The sequence below is a fragment of the Ictalurus furcatus genome, chromosome 29, assembly GCF_023375685.1.
Source record: "Ictalurus furcatus strain D&B chromosome 29, Billie_1.0, whole genome shotgun sequence".
In the NCBI taxonomy this organism is placed as follows: Eukaryota; Metazoa; Chordata; class Actinopteri; order Siluriformes; family Ictaluridae; genus Ictalurus; species Ictalurus furcatus.
The window spans coordinates 3643997-3667687 of record NC_071283.1 but is presented as its reverse complement, the minus strand read 5'-3'; the positions used below and the strand labels follow the sequence as shown (position 1 = coordinate 3667687).

Genomic DNA, 23691 nt, shown 5'->3' with positions numbered 1-23691 from the left:
AATAAATAAATAAATAAAACAGCACGTCAAAAAACTCTCTACTGTTTTAACAGACTAAGCAGCACTGTAGTATAATAATAATAATAATAATAATAATACCGAAGAGTAATCATTTGAAGCGGACGGGTTGAATCTTCCCACTTCAGCTCCAGAAATGTTATTCCCAATCTGACCGCTAGTAGTGCTGTTACATTTCCTTCCCGTAAAAAACACGTCGTTGTTACTTGGTCCAAATGCTAATGTTCGCTCGGTCCGTGTGGCTACAAACTTGTAAACAGTGGCTGGTCTGGCAGAATGCCTAAGAAAAAGAAAACCGGGCCCGGTGCAGTAGCAGGCCAGTCAGGAGAACATGTCAGCGCTCATTATTATTATAATCCCGGGCCGAACGGATCTGCTTCTGTAACGCGTGATCTCTCGGGATCTACTATGTCCGATTTGAGTTTGCAGAACAAGGACGAAATCGTGAAGAGCATGCACGATATGTTTTCTGACTTGGACCCTGATGTCATTTTCATAGTGCTTTCCGAGGCGGATTTTAAAGGTAGGTCAGGCCATGTGTGTGGAGTGAAGGTAGTTCACCCAACCGCCCCAGCAACTTTTCAACAACACAACAGACTGGATTTTGGATCTGCTGGCTGTGGCGCAGATCCCAGGACTGCTCAGAGATTTAAAACTGAAAGTGATCCTGGTGACGTTATTTAAAAAAAAAAAATAAAATTAAGATTTTACACCTGTATATGGAGTAGATACTTCAGCTTCACAACCAGATTAGTACATATCCCGCATGTTTGATCACGTGACACTGATCCAGGACTAGTAAAGACAACACTCTATAATGGTTTGGACAAGGTTTTGGTTTATTTATTTATTTTTCAATATTTTTTTAATAGGCAGGTTATTTTTCATACTACTTTTCTTGGGTGTAATATACAGGCAGGTCTACAAATAACTGGATATTGAAAAAGTTATTGTTATTTTATCTGACTACTATTTCTGCTACCAGAGTGTGGACTTGAATGTACTTTCAGCTCTAATTTGAGGATATTTAAACCCAAATTTGGGTGAACAGTGTAGGAATTGCTATACTTTTCATAAGTGCTCCCCCCCCCCCTTATAAAGGGATCAAAAGTAATCAGACATTTGGCTGCTCAGCTGTTCGAGGGACTGGCGAGTTCAGGAACACCTAACGTCCTGGAGACCAGAGAAAACTGTTCGTAGATGACATAAGAATCCCTTTTTTTTTGAGCTTATATACATGATATAATTTTCAACTCCGGTATATTTGTCAGTGTATAAATATTTATGGATTTCACTGTACGTACCGCGGGGGAAATAAGTATTGGACGTGTCAAGATTTGTTTTCAGTAAATATATTTTACAAACGGGTTATTCACATGAAATTTTCACCAGACATCGGTATTAACTCAAGAACTCCGCAGATATGAAGAATTCACAACGTTAAAGTCCGTAAATAAAGTTTTGTGCAATAAAGTGGAATGACACTTGGACTGGTCATTCACCTGACTTGCATCCAATTGAACAAGATTTAAAGACAATATGTTTAGAAGAATGGGGCAAAATCACACCTGAAAACCACGGCCCTTTAATTTCTTCATACAGGAAGCGTCTTGAAGCTGTCGTTAAAAAACAAAGGCTTCTCTACTTAGTATTAAATCAATTTCAGTTAGCGTGTTCGATACTTTTTTCCCGTGTCATTCCACTTTATTACACATAACTTTATTTATGGACTTTATTGTTGTAAATTCTTTATATTTACAGATTTTTTGAGTTAATACTGATGTCTGGTGAAAATTACATGTGAAAAGCCTCATTGGAAATATGTTTACTGAAAGAAATGTTGAAACGTTCAATACTTATTTCCCCCTCTGTACGTACATTATTTATGAATATATCAGGATACAATGCTTCTAAAACAAATCTATCTCTATAACAACTAAATGTTGACGTATCCAAAGATGTAATTATACACACCTAAACTGACTGTCTCTCTCGCTCTCTCAGTGGAAAATGCCATGGATGCACTCCTAGAGTTGTCTGGTGCTGCTGAGGGGAAGACCACAACCTCTCCTCCACTTTCGGGGTTTGAGACGGCTGCTGCTCTGCTGGAACCACGTCCATCTCATACTAAATCCTCCACAGAAAGATCAGTCCTATCAGCAGCGTCCAATTATGAAGAATCACGTCAGGAGCTCAGCCCGGAAACAACTCACTTAACTGAAGAGTTTGATTCTCTTATTGACCAAGAACTGGAATCTTTAACGATGCGCCAGCCTTTACCATCCTCTATTACTCCTTCTGTCTTGCCTCTACCTTCCGAGTCAGCTCCCCTTCACGCCGGTGCTCCACCGAGTCCCCTTCTAGCTCAAGAAGCTTTGACGGAGCTTGATCAGCTAGATGTGACTCCAAATGACTCCAAATTAGGGTCTTTAAGTGAGCAGAGTTCGTCCTCCACTGCCAAGATTGGTGGCGGTCAAAGAAATGCTTCACCAATAAACGAGCTCAGTTTGGGGGGGGTGTCTTTGCCCCAGGAGAGTGGTATCTCTCTTGATTTTAGTCACTTGACACATGATTCCACCTTTGCTGCCCCAAGACCTTCAGCGTTTAAGGCCTACCGCAGACCTGACCAGTTTCCGACGCAAATATCAGTTAATATCCCACGTCCTCAAAGTCTGCACACGTTCTGGAATATCCAAGCTCCAGATTTCAAGCCCTGCATGGATGGACCAGCTTTTATCACACCTGTTGTCCCTAACCCCTGGACAACAAATCCCACTTCCATGACTCAATGGATGCCTTCCAGGCCTGTCAGTCACGCTCCTCTGAAGCCCTCGGCTACGGTTCCCAAGTCGTGGATGCTTTATCCTCAGAGTCGACTCAAATTGGAAGGGCAAGTACTGGTGCTGCTCAGAGGGGCTCCAGGATCAGGCAAAACGACACTTGCCAGGTATTAATTTATTCATGGTCTCATACCATAACCATAGCACCATACATAACCATGCTTCCGTAGATGATGGCTTGTGGTATTTTTAATTTTCTGAGATGATAACATTGAATAGCAACGCTTCAATTATGTTTGAGGTTGAATGCAATTATTGGTAACACAAATGACTAAACCAGCGTCGTTTGATTTCCCCCTGTTGTGTTTTCTCTTACCACAATATGGGGTTTTTCCTATAAACGTGTGCAGATGGACAGGTGGACACTGCCTATATTATACAGTTTTCTTGTCTTGTTTGCTAGGTCACCGAAGTGCACTGATAACATCGGGTCATTATAGGTACCCAAAAAAACATTGTAATTTTGATTTACATCCATCTATGTTTTAAGAATTACATATGTGTATAATGATGCAACCTGGTGAGCACAAATGTGTAAAAAATCAAAACCACAGCGCTTTTGTTTGTACACGTCAGTCGGGAACGTTGCTTGTATTTCAAGCGGGATGGTGCAGGTGGTAGCAAAATAAGGTAAGCAAGAATTTAAGAATTAGTTTTAACTGAGGAGAAAAAACACATTTCTTTCTTATGCATTCACTGGTGAATTTACCACAGAAGCTGGAGATGACAGTAAAAAGTTAATCATGAAGACCGTCACGTCGTGGCGGAGGCATAACGAGTCGATGTGAGCTTTCATTCGTCACCTGTCTGTACAAGCGCTAAATAAATAAATACAACGTTAAATAAATACAACGTTAAAAAAATAAAGCATGTGACTCGGCCACGTCCTAATCAGTAGTCAAGAACACGTAAAAGTGGACGATTTACAGGTGAAAGGTTTCGATGGCGGATGATCCTTAGAAAGACAAACAGGAATAGTACAATCTCCTTTTCTGTTCTAAGAGCTCTGCTAGAGATATTCATATGGAAATGACATCACAGCAATAAGGAAATAATAGCAGGGTGTATACGAACCCACGTAAAAAGTGGAAAGGCGCAAACCTCTATGCTTTAATGCTCGGTATTGGTTGCTTTTGCGTTGCACAGACGTTAAGTTGGTGAACTCTGACCCCTGAATTACAGTTTATTATTGTATGCAGTATAATATGGACATGGACTGGACTGCGTGCGCTTGTATTCATTTGTAACAGTTCTATGAAGTATACTCACACACTCAGCATAATTTCAATTAATGATAACGAGTCTTTATTGGTGATGTATACATTACAGCACAGTGAAATTCTTTTCTTTGCATACCCCAGCATGTTAGGAAGTTGGGGTCAGAGTGCAGGGTCAGCCATGATACAGCGCCCCCTGGAGCAGAGAGGGTTAAGGGTTTTGCTCAAGGGCCCAACAGTGGCAGCTTGGCAGCGCTGGGGCTTGAACCCCCGACCTTCTGATCAGTAACACAGAGCCTTAACCACTAAGCCACCACTGCCCCGCAATTAAATACATGTATTATCATCTTATGTGTTAGAAAATCAATAAAATAATGCAATGCATGGCTGATATTTTACAATATTAAATATGAATGAGAAGTGATAAAGACTGTCTGGCCTGGTGTTAGATCTTATATAACTTTAGATCTTGGTGGGGACCAAGTGTTCTCACAAGAACAGGAATATCTGACAGGTTTGATCTTTCTTTCTTTCTTTCCTTCTTTCTTCCTTCCTTTCCTTCTTTCTTTCCTTCCTTCATTTCCTTCTTCCTTTCCTTCCTTCCTTCCTTTCCTTCTTCCTTTCCTTCTTTCTTTCCTTCTGTTCCTTCTTTCTTTCCTTCTTCCTTTCCTTTCTTTCTTTCCTTCTTTCTTTCTTTCCCTTCCTTCCTTTCCTTCTTTCCTTCCTTCCTTTCTTTCTTTTCTTCTATCTCTAAGATTGGGGTTAGGTTTAGGCATAACATTGCACTAATAAGCTGCATTAATAATTATGTGTCAGTGGAAGCGGGTTAGTAAGACAAACACGTGTGTCTGTGTGTGTGTGTGACCACAACGCTGTGGTGTTTCTTGTCCTCTGCAGTGAAATGTTGGAACAAAACCCAGGTGGAATAGTCCTAAGTACTGATGAGTACTTCACGCAGAACGGAGTGTACCATTTTGAGCCACACTTACTTGGAGAGGCCCATGCGTGGAACCATCTAAGAGGTAAGCAGTACAGTATCATTTCCAGGCATCTGTTGTTTTGATGTATTTTTTCCTATAAAACAGGCAGGTCAGAGTGCTTTACAGAGGACGAATTTACAAAACTATAAGTGCATTGATTAAAAGTAAAAGAAAAAACAAGTCAGATGTGTTAAATATGTCACCTTTGGTGCTAGATCACCCATAGCAAAAGTATCAGAACAGATTTTAAAGTAAATAGCAGCATCTCCGTTTTTGTTTGCAATAACTGCATCAAGCCGGCGACCCAGTGACATCTCCAAACTGTTCCATTCTTCTTTTTTTATGTTGCTTTTCCAGACTTGTACTGCAGCTTCTTTCCATTGTTGTTTATCTCCTCTTCAGGAAGTGAAATGCTACTCAATTGGGTTTTGTGATTGGCTTGGGCAGTCTAAAACCTTCCACATTTTAAGTCCTTTGTTGTGTTGGCAGTAGACTTCTGAATTCATTCCGCTGCTACCATCATGAGTTTCATCATCAATAAAGATGAGTGAGCCCGTTCACGGAGCAGCCATGCAAGCCCAAGCCATGACACTACCTCCACCATGCTTGACCGATGAGCTTGACCATTCAATCATGAGCAGATTCTTGGTTCCAGAGATTTTGGTTTGCATCTTGTGCTATGGCCTCTATATTTCTGGTGTCAAAGTTTCTTGGTGATACCTTCACCCCTGCCTTGTGGAGGTTGTTGATGAGGTCACTGACAGCTGATGGAAAATGCCAAAACAACAGTCAGTATTTCTGTCATCAGCTGCTGTTGTTTTCCTTGTCAGACCTGTTCGATATCTGGTTGTTAGCACACCAGTAGTTTCTTTCTTGAAAGAAAAAATGAAAGCTGAAATTCTAATCCATCGTCTAATACTCATCTTTTAATCTCACCCAAATGTCTTCAGTGTATACCAAAGACAAAAGCATTGGTCATGCAGTTCCAATACTTATTCAGTATTCAGGACTATAGTTAAACTAGATAAACTATAGTTTATATAGTTTGTTTGTATTTCACAAAGTCTGAAATTCTCCCATATAGGATATGGATAATTCAGATTTAAAGGTGTGTGTGTGTGTGTGTGTGTGTGTATTTATAAGCAGTTAATAGCTCTGAATGTCTGTTCTTCACTTGAGTCCTGGGGTTTTTCCTGTGAAGATTGCATTCGTTGTTAAAAAATGATTATTAAATTAACATGAAGACCAGAGACCAGGAAGTGAAATCTGAAATTCAAAATGACCGGTCATCTCGTATTCATCTTTTGATCTCAAACCCCAGATGTGTTTATTTTCTAGCAAAAACAATAGAATTGCCCTTGCCATTCCGATATTTTCGGAGGGGACTGTAATATTTATACTCTATGTAATAATATATAATTGAAGCATAATTTTTTTTTACTCTTAGCACATCACATTTAAGTCACCTCTAAGTTTCAACATTACCAGGTGTAGGGAATTTAGCCAGCGGGGGACAGAGCACAGACACACAGGAGGCCGTTTCAGTGTCTCTCGTGGAGAAATCTTTATTCAAAAATGGTTCGTGAGAAGGTGTGGGTGCGCGTGTGTGTCGAAGTGGGGATGTGAGGTGAAGTGTTTCGTCGCCGCGGGGTTGCCAAGGGCGTGCTGGGGGATTCCCGAGTAACGGGGATCCCGTTTTGCCGTCAGGAAAAGCCGCGGGTGCAGTCGGGGGGCGGGGTCTTTGCTCGTGTCGGGATTGTCTGTAAAACACACAGCAAAGGTTAGCGCATACACACTCAGTGCCTCCTCTCCCTTGCGAGCGGAGTATCGCCCCTTTTATACTCTCCCGTTGGCTGCTGGATGGTGGAATTTTTCCGTGCCGTGCGCCATTCAGCAGCCGTGTGTGTCGGCAGCCCCGCCCTGCCGGCACACGCTCTCCGGCTGCCCAAAACATTGGTGGTACTGAAGTGGAGCCGTCTCTTCAGCACCACAGCAGCAGTCGCGGGAGGAGCGATCTTTGTTTCTTGTGCGTCGGCTGCGGGCCTGTTGCCACAGTAACCCCCCTCAACTCCGGGCCTACTGTCGTCGTGTGTCGGGCCCACAGGGCGTCCCGTCATGAGAGGCCATCTGCATTCCCATGTTGGGTCCCTGCCCGGTGCTGGACCTGGAAAGAGAAATCCTGTAGGGAGAGGAACCATCGAGTTACCCCTGGCGTTAGTGTCCTTGGCCTTGGCCATCCATTGGAGTGGGGCGTGGTCTGTCACCAGGACAATGTGCCGCTGAGTCAGGTAGTACCGTCGCTCCTCGATGGCCCACTTTATCGCTAGGGCCTCTCTCTCCACAGCCACATACCTCCTCTCAGCTGGGAACAACTTTTGGCTAATGTAGAGGACCGGGTGCTCCTCCCCATCAAAGGTCTGTGAGAGAACAGCGCCCAGCCCGGTCTTGGATGCATCTGTGTGCACAGTGAACGGTAGGGTGAAGTCTGCGTTATGTAGCACAGGGGCGCTGGTGAGGGCTTCCTTCAGGGCTTGGAATGCCCGCTCTGCATCTGCAGACCACTTCACCCGGTCCGGCTGGCCCTTCTTTGTGAGATCTGAGAGGGGGGAGGCTATTGAGGAGAAGTTAGGCACAAACCTACGGTAGTACCCCACCAACCCCAAGAAGGCACGTACCTGTTTTTTGATGTAGGCTGGGGATAACCCTTCACTGCCTCAATTTTCTTCGTCTGGGGCTTCAGTAAGCCCCGGCCCTGAGGTACTGTGCTTCAGTCAGCCCCAGGTGGCACTTTTTGGGGTTGGCTGTCAGCCCGGCCTTCCGAAGCTCCTTCAGGACCTCCCCCAGGTGGAACAGGTAGTCTGACCAAGTGGAGGAGTGGATGACCACATCGTCCAGGTAGGCGGCTTCGAAGGCACGATAATTCGCAGGACAATGTCCATCAGCCGCTGGAACATCACAGGTGCTCCATGTAGCCCGAAGGGGAGAACCCGGTACTGCCAGTGGCCGTTCGCCGTGCTGAGGGCCATCTTCGGTCTCGCCTCTGGGGCCAGCGCCACTTGCCAGTATCCCTTTGTTAGGTCCAGGGTGGAGATGAACCGGGCCCTCCCCAATCACTCCACTAGGTCGTCCACCCGAGGGAGGGGATAGCTGTCAAACTCCGAGATCTGGTTTAGCTTCCGGAAGTTGTTGCAGAGGTGCATACTTCTGTTGGGCTTCGGTACGACTATGATAGGGCTGGACCAGGGGCTGTTGGACTCCTCTATGATGTTGTCCCGCAGCATCCGGCTGACCTCCTCCTCGATAGCCTTATGGCGGGCCTCCAGGACACAATAGGGCCTCTCTTCTCGAGGACGGTATATGGGCCCTGCCACCGAGCTAGGAATTTACAGGAGCTGCTGGTACTATCAGGAGTACCCGATCGCCAGGTTGGAACTCGCGGGGTTGCGCTGGACGGTTGTACACTCGTTTCTGTTCCTCTTGGGAGGCTCTCATATGTTCTTGGATGATCGGGGCCACTAAGTTGATCTTCTCCTGCATCTCCTGTACATACTCGATGACCGAGCGGAATGAGGAATGCTGTTCTTCCCATGCTTCCTGTGCCACGTCCAGCAGTCCATGAGGTCGCCGTCCGAAGAGGAGCTCAAAGGGTGTGAAGCCCGTGGATGCCTGGGGGCACTCTCGGATGGCAAAGAGGACGTACGGCAGGAGGAGATCCCAGTTCCTCCCTTCCTCGTCTACCACGTGGCGCAACATCTGCTTCAAGGTCCGGTTGAACCTTTCGACCAGCCCATCTGTTTGTGGGTGGTTGACGGATGCCTTTAGGTGTTTCACTTGCAACAGCCGACACAGACATTAGCTTTGACACAAACGGGGTACCTTAGTCGGTTAAAATGTCTTTTGGGATCCCCACACGGCTGAACAGGAGCACTATTTCTTTAGCGATGTTCTGGGAGGTGGCTTTATGTAGTGGTACCGCCTAAGGGTACCTGGTGGCGTAGTCCATTATTACCAATATATACTCGTGACCTCGGGCGGATTTTGGGAGCGGCCCGACGAGGTCCGTGCCGATCCTCTCGAAGGGGACGCCTATGATGGGAAGCGGAATGAGGGGCGCTGGTGGGGGCTTCCTCGGGGCCGTGTGTTGGCACTGGGGTGATTGTTGGCAGAAGCCCCGGACCTCTGCGTCCATGCCTGGCCAGACAAAGCGGTCCTTCAGCTTCTCCAGGATGGCCCCCGAGCGGATGGGCATGGGCCAGGTGCATCAGTGCCTGCGTTCTGGCTTTGTGGACGACCAAGAGGTCCACATTTTCCCCTCTGTGATTGGTCCGGTGGTACAGAAGGCCTCCTTTGACCAGAAAGTAGGAGGAGGGGAGTCTCTGGTTCGGACTCTGGTCGACCCCCTCAATCTGGTGCACCTGGGCCCAACAATACTTCAGGTGGCTGTCATCTTTCTGCTCTCGGCCGAAGTTCCCCTGCCAGTTTACCTGCTGGAACACAGACGAGTGCGGGTTAATGTGTGTGTGTGTGTGTGTGTGTGTGCGCAGCTTACCTTCTGTCCCGACGTCCTCCTTGCCTCAGGCCATGTAGGCCTCCCGCACTCGTGCTTCCTTCACTCGCTGGGGCGGTTTCGGCAGGTCCAGCGTGGGGAGGACACGCCCTGCCAGCCAGGTTTTCTGGGCCTTCTTCGGCGTCCCCCGGTCCAGGGTGGTCAGGGTGCGTTCCAGGGTAGTCGGTAGTTCCCTGGGTGTCCCGGGAGCTTGCATTCCCACGGCCTGGCGTTCTGTGGGTGGCAGAGTCCTCAGGAACCGGTCCACGGCCACCCTCTCCACAACCTTGGTGTGGGTGTGCGTGTCTGTCGAAGTGGGGATGTGTTTCGTCGCCGAGGGGTTGCCGAGGGCGTGCTGGGGGTTTCCCGAGTAATGGGGATCCCGTTTTGCCATCAGGAAAAGCCGCGGGTGCAGTCAGGGGGCGGAGTCTTTGCTCGCGTCGGGACTGTCTGTAAAACACACAGCAAAGTTTAGCGCATACACACTGAGAGCCTCCTCTCCCTTGTGAGCGGAGTATCGCCCCTTTTATACTCTCCCGTCGGCTGCTGGATGGTGGAATTTTTCCGTGCCGCGGGCCATTCAGCAGCTGTGTGTGTGTCGGCGGCCCCGCCACGCGCTCTCCGGCTGTCCAAAACATTGGTGGTGCTGAAGTGGAGCTGTCTCTTCAGCACCACAGCGGCAGTTGCGATCTTTATTTCTTGTGCGTCAGCCACAGGCCTGTCACCACACCAGGTATTTAAAAATAACTGGTGGTCAAAAACATATTAAAAAATACATGCAACTGATACATTTCCTTCATAGTCGTTAAATATACATTTTCACTCTTGTTTTCAGCAAAAGAAGCTTTTGAGGAAGGTCTAACCCCTATAATTATAGACAACACCAATTTGCAGTGCTGGGAGATGAAGCCCTATGTTGCATTGGTAAGCCATTAGCATTAACATAAGAGTCATTTTACTGTACATAATTTACACATTTATGTGCTTATAACACCTTATATGAGCTGCAGCACTTGCCCTAATATGGCAGAATGTATTTCTGTATACACTATATCTGTCTAAGTGATCCAGAAATAAATGACATATAACCAGTGGCGTAAACCATACACAAAATTCAAATTCGATATGAAACGATCTGGTGCAGAATATAAGACAGCGAAAATGAAGCGTTGCATAAATATGTGCCTTGGGTTTCCATTTTCAGTTAAAGCATTCAACGTTATAAAAGTACAATAATAGAAACTTTTGGAAACTCTTTGTGTGATGCAACAAAACAAAAGCTGTACATTGGAATCGAACAAATTTAAAATGGCTAAATTTTCACTGGCGTGACTCCGGGTGGCGTGTCTGAAGCACAGTGCTTTTCACATTCTGCTGTGAGATCAACGGTCACATAGCTCTCGGTCATCCTAGATGTGTTTTTGAACAACCTGCACCTGGCAACACTGCCTATAAGGCTTAGAGCAATCGAGCAAAGCATGCTGCTCTGTAGAATAACAGCAATGCCGCGTTTAAACTTTAAGAACAAACAAGAACTTAAGAACAAAGACGTAACAATGTCTTCAATAAATGAGCCATTTTTATTTTAAAAAAAATTTTTCTCAATTTTCCATTGTCTTACTTTTTTGCAGTGAATCATTTAATAAGGATTTGTTCAAATTGTTTGATGAAAAATTTGATGAATGTTACTCACAGCATTTCTGATGCAAAAACAGGACCGGGGATGTACCTTTTGACCTTAGTTTCACCTGTTTGTTTTTGTTGTTTGTTTTTTTTTTTTCTTCAGGCACAGAAGCATAAATACAGAGTGCTGTTCCGTGAGCCAAACACCTGGTGGAAAACCAAAGCCAGAGAGTTGGAGAAGTATAGCAGAAAACACAGCATATAAAACTACATCATAAACAGTAAAATATATAGTAACCAGACAAAACTAGAGAAACACGGACAACTAGACAAGAAGGTTTTAGCTAAGTTAGTCTATATACACTCATCGTCCACTTTATTTAGGTGGCTATCCTTTACCTAGATGTATCCTATAATGCTGGGTTGTATATTTAACATACCATGAAGTTTTCTTGCCTTTCAAACTAGTCTTTGATCTTAACCTAGTTAATGTCAAAGCGCATTAGAGCATCCACAAAGCTTTTGCTTTACAGGTTCCAGGGACGTTGTGGGGTCAATATAGGTTAAAATATCGTTCAATATCAGTGAAGTAATAGTGGCGAATCAACGTTTCAGAGTATTATTGTCCGACTGTTTTACTCTTCTTCTTTTTTTTTTTGTAGACGTACTAAACATGGAGTAACGAAGGAAAAGATCCGACGCATGCTGGAGAACCAAGATCGTTATGTATCCGTCCAGAATATAATGGCTTCACAGCCCAAATCCACAGCCATCTACGGTGTGGATGTGTGTGACACACACCCAACAGAGTGAGTTTGTGTACTTATATGAGACGTGAGGCATTAATTATCTAGTAAAATACATAATATAGAGGTATCCATAGATGATCAGCCATTTATTTTTTGTTTTTATCTCACGTGTAGAATTTCAGCCTTAATTACTGGACCCTCTCTGCAAGATAATCTTAAGAACCAACATAGTGTCAAGGCCACTGTTGGGAAAAAAAAACAAAGTTTTTCAAAGCCTGCAATTCCCTGGTTACCAAACCATGAGCTGTAAAAATCATAACAAGTCAGTGTTGTATAGCCTGAATGTGTGTCAAAATGAACAGATTTGTGTATAATGTAGCAGTCCTAAAAAATAAAGGAAAACTGTTGAACATATCAAGAGCAGACCAGCATGACCTCACAGGCTTTACCCATGATGGAAACCATTGATAATCCTCTAATATAGATTCTCAGACCCAGAGCATTAACAGTGTATAGATTCCAGCTTCTGGTGATGTCACAGAATAGAGACTGTCGTAAATTTGTTGTAAATTATGTATGGTCTACTATAATAACACACTATGTATGAAGGAACTGTAATTCTATATCGTTGGCCTATATTAGATGCGAGTAGGGTTTAACGAAAATGTTCTGGACTTTTCTGTTCAGATGGAGTGCACGTTTTTTTTGGTACACATTGATATCAATACTAATACTGAAAAAATACATCACCTACTAAATAAGCAATCAAGCATGTCCTGGAACATTTTATTTAGCTCTGTCTTTATAATCTTTATAATGTTAGCTAGTTGACTTGAAATGAAGTGTATTAGCTAGCTACATTAGTTACCCAGTGGAGAAGAGAGGGGGTTTTTCGCTTTGGAAAAACGCTTCTGTACAGATTTTAATATTTTCATTGTGCTAGAATCCCTCCTTGTCGAAGACTTGATAGCGGCTGATCATCAAGAACGATATCGTGACTGAGAGCGTTTCCTTTTTATTCACCTGGTCTTGTGTGTGAACGTTTTTCTCATCTAGTTAGTGTTTGCTGCCGTGTTGGTTGATGTGTGCTGTTAGCAATTAACTCCTTATCTGGAGTTTAATGTTTGATATTTTAGGAAATTAATTGTATTGCAGGAAGATGCTGTAGAACCTCCTCTTGGTATTTTGTCCACAGAGCACAGTTTGCAGTCTGCTGTGCTTTGAATGCCATCATTAATTGTGAAATATGATTGCTATGTTTACCTCAAATTGACATGGTAATGGATATTGGTTGCATAGCATTTGTACAGTGTCAAGTATGAGTAAATTATCAGAGTATCAGATAGATAGCCATGTTGATGCATACCTAGTCAGGTCTATTTTAAATTCAGTGATTTTCCATGAAGGGACTAAACCATGAACATTGCGTACAATTACTTGATTGCATATGTGCCCCTTTTAATCTCTTGATTATTTATTTGCTCGTTTTTCCTTATAGGCAGCCTTTAGCAAGCCATCCTGACTTAGTGGGTGACTCTGGGTTTGGTAAACCTGGTAGCTATCTCTCCTCCTCTCTGCCTGATGTTTCATCAGTTGATTGTAAATGTAGTTCTACTTCAGCAAACATGGGTGCAGCAGAAAGCAACTTTGGATCACACGGGTCCAAGGAATACGTGTCCTCCCGGGAAAATGTTACAGAGCTGCTAGATGGAGCAGACATAGACCGGGAACTGGATGCCTGTATGGAAATTTCTGGACAGAATGACTGCAACATAAATGAAGATCTTGGCCTATTGGAAGCGAGGACCTTGGAACAGCCAGTGATGTATGCAGAGTCGATTGGCCAGCGGGTAAAGAGAGCAAGGGCGCAGACCAGAACTGCAGATGGAGACGCTAGCACTCTGAAATGTGATTTTAGTGATTCTGTAAGGAAAGCAAGTCAGGGTGATTCTGTGGATGATTACACTGGGGATGGTGTTAGTTTGAATACAGAGCAGCTCGAATTTGTGGGAGATTGGCCCTGTGAAAGCCTTGAACAGCGTGGGCAACGGAGTCGGAAGTCAGCATCTCAGACAGGGAAAAGCCCAAATGAGGAAATGTCAAACTTTGAAGAAGACACAACTAAATATGAGAGTAAATTTGTAGGACATTTGAATTCCGACACCCCAGATAAGACAGAGTTCCAGAAGCTTCTAGATCTTCTTCAAGGAGACAATAATCAAATTCCTCAAGAAACATCTCAGGACTTCCTACCTGTAGGTGGTGATGGGTATCACTCATGCTTGGGGACTAAGGCCCAGCCAGTACTCCCTGACTGTGTCCTTGACTGGAAGTCTGAAAGATCCAGTGATCCAGGAAAAGGCAACTCTCATACTCCAAGCCCCATCAAAGAACTTGGAGCCAGTCAGGATGAGTCTTCCCAAAGGGATACAAAAGAGGCATGTACAGATGTTCATACTCCAAGCCCCATCAAAGAACTTGGAGCCGGTCAGGATGAGTCTTCCAAAAGGGATACAAAAGAGGCAGGTACAGATGTTCATACTCCAAGCCCCATCAAAGAACTTGGAGCCACTCAGAATGAATCTTCCAAAAGGGATACAAAAGAGGCATGTACAGATGAACATGCTCCAGCAAATGGGGTAATTGGTCTGGAGAGGGGTTCAGAGCAGAAAACTAAACCAAACCATAATGCTTACCTGCCCCTAAGCTCAGGAGGTGAAGTGGAGTTTAGTTCTGAATCCAGCCAGGAGAGAAGGAAAGTTCCCAGTCGGAGAGCAGGGAAATCCTGCAAACTGGCACTTACATTCACCCATCAAAGCCCTTCATCTTGTCCTCATGCTGGGTATCCAGTCACCTCATTGCAGCAGTCAGAGCTGAATCCTTCACCAGCACCACCAGAACTGCTTTTCCCAACATGCCACAGTGCCTTTGCCCAAACAGAACCTCAGGACTTTGCGCTCCTCTGGCGAATTGACCAGCAAAAATGTCCTGAGCCAGAGTCAGACACCAGTGGAATTGTTATTTTGGAGGGAAACCCTTTGCGTTATGTTCCAAAAATCAATAAAGAGAAATCTTCTGAGCAGCCGGTGATACCATACCGTGTATGTCATGAGAAAGGCTCACAGGTAGAAGAGAATGACTTGAGAGAACTACCCTTCAAACAGAACAGCCTGGAAATACTTAGCCGCCATTTTAAACATGTTCCCAAGGAGACTCTGGAGGACTTGTATGAAAAGTGTCACCAGGATATGGAGTGGACCACCAACTTGCTACTTGATTCAGGCGAACATCTTTGTAGGGATGATGAGGAAAATGTTTTTGATCATGAAGATACGGAAGGATATGATTTAGTTCAGGGTGCTAAGAAAGAATCTTTTGACTGTCAGGTGATAGGGGAGTTGTTTGAGCCAAAAATAATCTGCACAAGAGACACAGTAATAGAAGAGACTGGCAGTAATTGCTGTGAAAACCCTGATATTTTAGTACCAAATAACACCAGCTTGACTATGGGCATTGTTGATCGGGAACCTGAGGACAGTAATGACCAGAGCATCAAACTTTTAGAGCACCAACCTGAAGAGCCAGATCAAAGGGAAACACTTGATTGTGTGACTGGACCTTCCACTGTAATGAATCCCAGTGAACCTGTTGGAGAGAATAAAGCTCTAAAGAATTCTTTACAGCCAGAGTTGGAAAGTGAAATCCCGCAAACTGAAGTATTTGAGAAGTGTCTTGGTGGAGGACTTATGGATGAGGTAGAAGAAGACAGAGAGACAAAAGAAGAAGTAAATGCCATAACACGGGCATGGCTTGAAGAGATGGTGCATAAGCAGGAGGAACAAAGAAAGGAAAGAGAAAAAGAGAGAAGGGGCCAGAGGAAAAACGGGCCAATGAACATTCAGACTCTGGAGATGAAACTAACCACAGAACTTGCCCTGCAGCTCACTGAGTTGTTTGGACCTGTAGGCATCTCCCCAGGTAATTAGCCCATATTGCCAGTGATTTAAATTTTAATTATCCATATCCTATATGGGAGAATTTCAGACTTTTGTGAAATTCAAACAAACTATATAAACTATAGTCATTTCTGAAAGTATTGGAACGACATGGCCAATTCTTTTGTTTTCGCTATACACTGAAGACATTTGGGTTTGAGATCAAAAGATGAATATGAGATGATGGAACAGAATTTCAGTTTTATTTCCTGGTATTTACATCTAGGTGGGTTAAACAACTTAGAACATTGCACCTTTGGCGGCAGACCACCTAATTTTTAGATGAGCAAAAGTACTGTCTTTTGTGATACTAAATAACTTAATATTTGTTTGCATGTCCCTTGCTTGCAATAACTGTCATGACTGTGACCCACTTGCATCACCAAACCATTGCATTCTTCTTTTGTGGTGATTTTCCAGGCTTGTACTGCTGCTTCTATCAGTTGTTGGTTGTTTTGGACGATTTCTCCCTTCAGTCTCCTCTTAAGGAAGTGATGTCCATGCTCAATTGGGTTAAGGTCTGGTGATTCACTTGGCCAGTCTAAAACCTTCCACTTTTCCCCCTTTGTTGAGTTGGCAGTGTGTTTTGGGCCATTGTCTTGCTGCATGATGAAATTCCTCCCAATTAGCTTGGAAAGATTTCTCTGTAAATTAGCAGACAGAATGTTTCTGTAAACTTCTGAATTCATTCTGCTGCTACCAAGCTATGACGCTACTTCCCCTGTGCTTGACTGATTCTTTTTCAGGACGATCCAAATTGTTATATTAGGCATGCCCAATGCTTCTGCATTTCATTGTAAATTGTTCCGATCGTTGTTCCATCTTTTCTCAGCGTACAATCGGCTTGCTTTTCTCCTATAGACAGCTCTCTGGTCTTCGTGTTGGTTTGTCCTTTTTAACAGCAAATGCAGCCTTCACAGGCAAAAACCCGGGGCTCAAACCAAGAGTAGACCTTCAGCGCTATTAATTGTTTAAAAACCAATCTAACAGGGCATAGCTGGACAACAAGAAACACCTGTCTGTCGACATTGTTCCAATGTTTTTCAGCACGTGAAAAAAAATGGGTGGGTTGAACCAAAGGTTCCATGTTCTAAGTTGTTTAACACATATAGATATAAATATCAGGAAATGAAAGCTGAAATATTATGAATCTCATATTCATCTTTTGATCTCAGACTCAAAATGTCTTCAGTGTATAGCACAAACAAAAGAATTGTTTACTTTACACAATACTTTTGGAGAGGACTGTATATGGACAAAAGTCTGTGGACACACGACCATCACACCAATGTGCTTTTTGAACATCCCATTCCAGATTTAGTCCCCCCTTTGCTGTTATAATTACCTCCAATCTTCTGGGAAGGCTTTCCATTAGATTTTATAACAAGGCTTTGGGGATTTGCCCATTCAGCCACCAGAGCATTAGTGAAGTCAGGCACTTATGTCGGGCGAGGAGGTCTATGGTGCAGCTGGTGTTCCAGTTCATCCCAAAGGTGTTAAGGTTAAGGTCAGGGATCTGTGCATGCCACTCAAGTTCTTCCACTTCACACTTGACAAACTGTGTCTTCATGGACTGCACAGGGGCATTGTCATGATGTTTCAGCCTCTTAGTTCCAGTGAAGGGAAACTGTAATGCTACAGTACACAAAGACATCCTATAAAGTTGTGTGCTTCAAACCTTGTGCCAAACAGTTTAGGGAAGTCTCAAATATGGATATGATGATCAGGTATCCACATTCTTTTGACCATATAGTGTATATATACCTTATTTTCCCTTCTTGATACTTGTGCCATCAGAAAACTTAACTAAGCAGCCGACTGTTGTTTTACCGTTGGTCTTTTAAAATGAAAAGGCCTCAGTTCCAACCTAGTTCCTATGAAAGTCCAAGCCTATTGTCAGATCAAAGATGACGGTCTACTTAATAACTTCATTGCCATGCACATGGGTGACAAATTTAAGGACAAAATTTGGGGGGCATTTATTTACATGGTTTGGCTCCACTTGTTCCCTTAGAGTGAAGCATCACTCTGCAAATCAATACAAAGTTCTTCTGACTGATCATCTATATCCCTTGATGAAACATTTCTATCATATGGGAGCTTTTGAAGCAAAACACCATTGAGGGGATAGTCTTTGGGAAAAAAAAAAAAGTGTTCATAACTCAAGTGCAGTTCCAGAGTATGGGTATAACGCAGTGACACTATCAATATTTGATTAGTGCTCCAAATATCTGCATCTGTATTCGGACATAAACCTGAAGTGGGTGTGGTCTAAACAGTATGTTTTTCTATTTTGTTTTGTACATCACTCAGTTTCATAATTATATATAAACAGACTAGGATTAAGACTCGTGCAGGCGTTATTTTGTTTGTACCTGAATACAATGTTTTCGAATTAATTTAGTTTTATTTCCTAAAATATAAACAAACTAGTAGTCTAATTTAACCACCACAGCCCTGACTAGAGAGTTACTAAGCATGCTGTATATGCATCGCATGGTCCTTCTTTGTTGTGCAAGCTTCATATCTGACCTCTTACCTGCATGAAACTGAGAAGCTTCTTGCTCAGTTGACTTCCAGTCCCAATGCACACCTCTAGTCTCAACCGGATGCCCTGTGAATCTTTCCAGCAAGCTTTTTAAAAATGAAAGAAAGGAAATAAGTAGTCCATCTCCTATTTTTATGAGTTTATATTCTTCGAATCGGTTCAATCCGTACAATGTATTCGTGTTTGGTTACACACCTGTTACAGAGGCATGTAGAATCAATCCCCAGGCACATTGAAGATATTCTGGTGGCGACCCAACACCTTACTAAAGCACTTTGTTTTGCTTTCTATGACTTTAATTTCTCACCCGCCTGTGGTTTATTTGAAGTAATATGAAAAATGAGGGAAGGGGACACAAAATATGTCAAATAAGAACACAAAGCAGCATGTTTAAATGTTTGTTTGTCTACTAGGTGAGTTTTCCCCAGAAAACTGCTCAGTGGTGATGGACCTGAACTTAGCCAAACTCCTGCATCAGAAATGGAAAGAAACCATCCAGGTAAATGATCTAGCAGCCGATCTATTGAATATAAAATCTGCGGATTTGTACTGTACACGTACTCGATAAATTAACATTGGGACAAGCGCTGTGGTGGCACAGAGCAGTCAAATAAATCAAGGTTTCACTAAGATGAAATGGACCAGGCGAAAATGTCTTCAAGGACGTGTTCTGTCGTTTTTTGATAGGAGAAGCACAGGCAAGCAGCTCTCTCGTATCATCTACTGCAAGAGAGTAAGTCTTGATATTTCTGGACAGACGTGCTTGTGTAGAATCATCTCTAACCCCGTTTGTTCCCTCACTGTTTTTATTCTGCACTCACCCAGGTTCTGTACACTGGGGTGATTCTCAGCCAACCGCGGCTGGGCTAGGGGACTCGGCTACTCATTTTCTGATTGGCGCAGACGGCTATTCATCCCTCGTCAACCAATCGGGTGTCCAAGAAGGCTTTCCACTCATGGACCACTGGAATATATCCCGCCCTCCAGTTTCTCTCCGGGACATCATGCTTGAACAGCAGGTGTTGCAGGACGGTTTAGAGAAGGTAAAACGATCACACAAACTCACAAGTGCTCATTTCTTTTGCAGCATGTAGTATATTTTTAAAAAATATAGACCGCTTTTCACATAAACACCATCTTGTCTGTGGTTTCTGTGTGTAGTCTAGGTTAAGTCGCTGGGATTTAGACAAGAAAGATGGAGCAGCCGTAGTAAAGGAGAAACAGCTGTTTGCCCTCTTCCCCACCATTGACAGGCACTTCCTCAGGGACATCTTCAGAGACCACAAGTATGAGAAGGAAAAAAAAATGGAGCTTTATTATTTGAGACATTATTTCAGTACCTCATTCCTGGTTCTTAATTATTGATTTACCACAGCACCGTTGAATTCCCGATTCTCGATTTGGCCAGAATGTGTTGATTCATTTTCTGTAACAGCAGCTCGGACAGTAGTTCCAAATACAAGGTTTCTATTAATGTCTTCATTGTAATACATTATCGTTTCTATAGTTACAGCTTACATAGAGACTTGTATGAGGGATGAACAGTTTAAAAAAAAAAAGATTTTCTGTAAGGTGGCATTTACTTAACATTTTCAGGAAGGAGTCTCCAGTGCCAGCACTTTGGAACAGTTAGAGGTATAGCTGTAATTTCAAATTTTCCTACACAGGAAAGTTTTCGGGTGACTAACATTTAGTCATAAATGAGTTCCTCAACTTCAAATCATATCATTTGCGCCGGTGTTACTGCTTTTTAATGTACAGGTTACGTACATATCGCTAACATTTAATGTATTTAAATACAGTTACTCTCTGGAGCAGACAGAGCAGTTTCTCCACACCCTATTGGACGATGAACCCGTGAGAACTGTAGTAGCATCTGGATCTGTCCCGGAAAATAATGAAAAGTGTAGAGCACCTAGCAAAGAGAGGGTAAGGACACATGCAGTATTTTTACAGTCTGATAAAAGGTTTTTCATTCAATATATGCAAGACAGTGTAATTTTTCATAATCTATTACACTAATAAAGGGCTTGATAATGATCTTATATTGTTAGTTGCACTGATTTAATATTTCTTATTCGTGTTGAACCTTATTTTACCTTGATGCATGTTTTATTTTATTGTACTTGTTCCTTCTATTATATTATACCACTTTATATTATTATTATTATTATCATTATCATCCATCCAGTGCTTTATTGATAGAGGTTTTTTCAACATAAATTAATTACTGCGTGTTTTACGTTCCGTGTTGGTTGCCAGTCGCAGAAGAACGAGACAGTCGCAGCACAGTTCCAGGACATAGAAGATCCAGAATACGTGGACTTTCGTACGGAAGCTACGCTTCAGAGACAACGCCAGCAGGAGTGTTTTGATAAAGCTGCCGAAGCCTACAGGCAAGGGCGCAAGGACGTGGCCAGCTTCTACGCTCAACAGGTCTGGCACACACGCTCTGGTGGAGGAAATAGATGACGTGGTTTGTTATGGCACTGCAGTGTTATGCTTACAACACTGCTGTGGAAGTGCAGTTATTACATTGGTTAAACCGGTATCATTGTTTCTCTTTTCTTTTACTGTAATATCCTGTAGTTGTAATTTATTTATTTTATTTTTTTTTTTACCCGAATCTAGTTTTTCTGTAAAAACTAGGCTATTCTTGATTAAAAGTTCTTTGTAACATGTAACAGCAAAACTATACATCATTTTATCACGAATACCTAATACACTGTTCTACTGACACGCATGTGATTTTGAAATATGTCACATTTTATGTGTGTGTGCACACTTGCAGGGCCACTTACACGGGCAGAAGATGAAGGAGGCGAATCATAGAGCAGCAGTGCAAATATTTGAACGTGTTAACTCGACACTTCTGCCTCAGAATGTTCTGGATCTGCATGGACTGCATGTTAACGAGGCTCTGCATCACTTGCAGCAGGTTCTCGCTACTAAAACCTTGGGTGAGTAAAACACACATGCCGACGCGCAGATCTTGTACCGCGTGTACCGTCGGACAAGTAGGTTCTCAATGAGATAACTAGAGTTTGGATTCAGATTGTTGGCGCATCTGTGCTGATTTTATCACTGTTTTGAGCTTGTGTAATCGACTTCCTGTTTCCTGTTAGAATGGCAGCAGGGCTTGTGCCGTCCCCAACTGTCAGTCATCACAGGAAGAGGCAACCACAGCCAAGGAGGTGTGGCTCGTGTCAGGCCTGCTGTTCTTGACTACCTTAAGAGCCAACATTACAAGTGCGCACATACCCAATAAATATTGTGTGGCTTTCAGACACAAGTCGGAAATAGAGTCTCAATCCCTGATCTTCTCTCTTTCTCCCAGGTTCACAGAGCCGAAACCGGGTTTGGTGATCGTCGTGTTGCATGGCGCTGATTATTAGCTGTGCAGTGTAATGACCGCAGCTTTCTTTCTTCCTATACGTTTAAATACCGCATTCACTTTCGTTCTTGCTCTCTTTCTCTCACCTTATTTTCACACATTTTACTCTCTCACTCTCTCTCTCTCTCGCTCTCTGTTGCACTGTCTAACTCTCTCTCTCTCTCTGCCTCTCTCTCTTTCTCCCTCTTTCTGTCTGTCTGTCTATCACTCTCTCTCTCTCTCTCTCTCTCTCTCTCTCTCTCTCTCTTTCTTGCTCATCTCTGTCATTTGTGTATATAATACGGTAAACTCTACTTTTGTAAATATTGTAAAAAAAAAAAAAAAAGGTTCTTATATCTACATAAGCTTTGAATACAATACAATAATGGTATTAAGCAGGTAATACTTTTATAATGTCGCTTTTGTAAGGCATTCTTATTTTGAACAATAAGACAGAATAACAAATGGTACTTTTAACGTTTAAATACAACACAGAGTAATATCATAGTCGTTTACTATCAGTCAAATACTTGTGGACCAATTCTGTAAAATCAGGCTGCTTGATTTACATTTGATTTATGAAGTCATTTCACACTTGAAAAGGATTGGATTGTTGTATGTGCGCGTGTGTGAGTTTTAATTTAGTCAAACGGACAGCTTCTGTCGTCTTCATTTTAGTGTGTAATCTTAATGCAGTTTTGTTCAGAGCCAGCTTTAGTCCGTCAGCTTTTTTTTTTTTTTTCCCTTGATAGAAGAACATTAAATAATTCCTCAGAAGAGATCATTTAGTGCAGTCTGATTGGACCGAGATTTTGAACACAAGTATACTTAGAAGCTGATTGCAGATCAGCTCTCTAAAGCTGCCTGATATGTGCGGAGAAAAACAAAGCTGATGGTGTTTTATGAACGTGGATTTATTTACCACTTTGCAGCTGTTGTGGTTTCATTACAGGTCTAATTTTATATTTTGTAATGCTGCTGTTCTTAATGATACAGATTTGTATATTTTGAAGAATAAAATCTGTTTGTTTTTTTTTTGTATTTAGTTGTGATTGTCGTATTTAATCAACAGAAGTTATTAAGATGGAAGAAAAGAAAACCGTGCTTATCACCACGATATTCAGTCCCACGTTCATCTTTCATAAATTCTGCTCTGTGTGATTTCTGCAGAAATCGTTGGTGGGGAAAATATAACTCAGCAGCTTTTTTTCTGACGTTTATTTAGATCTGCAAAGGTCAGGTTTCTCCATGAGGTAATGTTCACATGTCTGCAAATTAAAGTGAGGATGTTTTGCTCCACCAGGGGACGATATTTGAGCGTTTCTAAATCATATGACCTGGTTATACGGCCACACCCATTGTTTATAGCATTTAGCATGCTTCCATCAACTCGTGTACATTTCCTGTTCTGGGAATTATCCTGAGATTATGAGAGCTGTGAAAGGTTTTTGACATGACTTTAGACATCAGCACAAACTTCTGCAAAAAAATGAAGGTCTGATGCGATATCCATTTTCAAAACGGGAAAAAAAAAATTGGAAACACAAACAATAAAATCTAACACATTTTCGACACTGAATGTAAGAAAACATGCAGTTAACCACACACACACACAAAAAAAAAAAAAAACGAAAAACATGTTAACCCATCGCCAAAGCATCTCAATTTGACAAAGTTTCTTTGCTGACAAGCTGCTAATGACATGGACAATAAGGCCACTGATTTAGCAAAAATATTACTATTTTTACATTTTAATGTGTTTTAAATTCATCATTATTATTTTGAATGAATCATATACGTAA

At 42.7% G+C, this 23691-nt stretch overlaps 1 protein-coding gene across 1 annotated transcript; it reads left to right on the top strand.

The window, feature by feature from the left end:
* The first annotated feature begins 210 nt into the window (after positions 1-210).
* On the top strand, positions 211-22930 carry n4bp2 (NEDD4 binding protein 2). The gene is made up of 16 exons (XM_053619005.1): positions 211-541; positions 2023-2965; positions 4973-5097; positions 10437-10525; positions 11388-11464; positions 11887-12033; positions 13472-15951; positions 18930-19015; positions 19204-19249; positions 19342-19559; positions 19678-19802; positions 20319-20445; positions 20779-20952; positions 21308-21476; positions 21642-21765; positions 21854-22930. The coding sequence occupies exons 1-16, from the start codon at positions 295-297 to the stop codon at positions 21909-21911; spliced, it is 5235 nt and encodes a 1744-aa protein (XP_053474980.1). The 5' UTR covers positions 211-294; the 3' UTR covers positions 21912-22930.
* The last annotated feature ends 761 nt before the right edge of the window (positions 22931-23691 follow it).

Bases quoted from the DNA above. Each gene is read 5' to 3' on its own strand.
- n4bp2 (XM_053619005.1), top strand. From the start codon at position 295: ATGCCTAAGAAAAAGAAAACCGGGCCCGGTGCAGTAGCAGGCCAGTCA. The intron at 19,250-19,341 runs GTAAGTCTTGAT...GCACTCACCCAG, and splicing joins GTATCATCTACTGCAAGAGA to GTTCTGTACACTGGGGTGAT. The intron at 19,803-20,318 runs GTATGAGAAGGA...ATTTAAATACAG, and splicing joins GACATCTTCAGAGACCACAA to TTACTCTCTGGAGCAGACAG.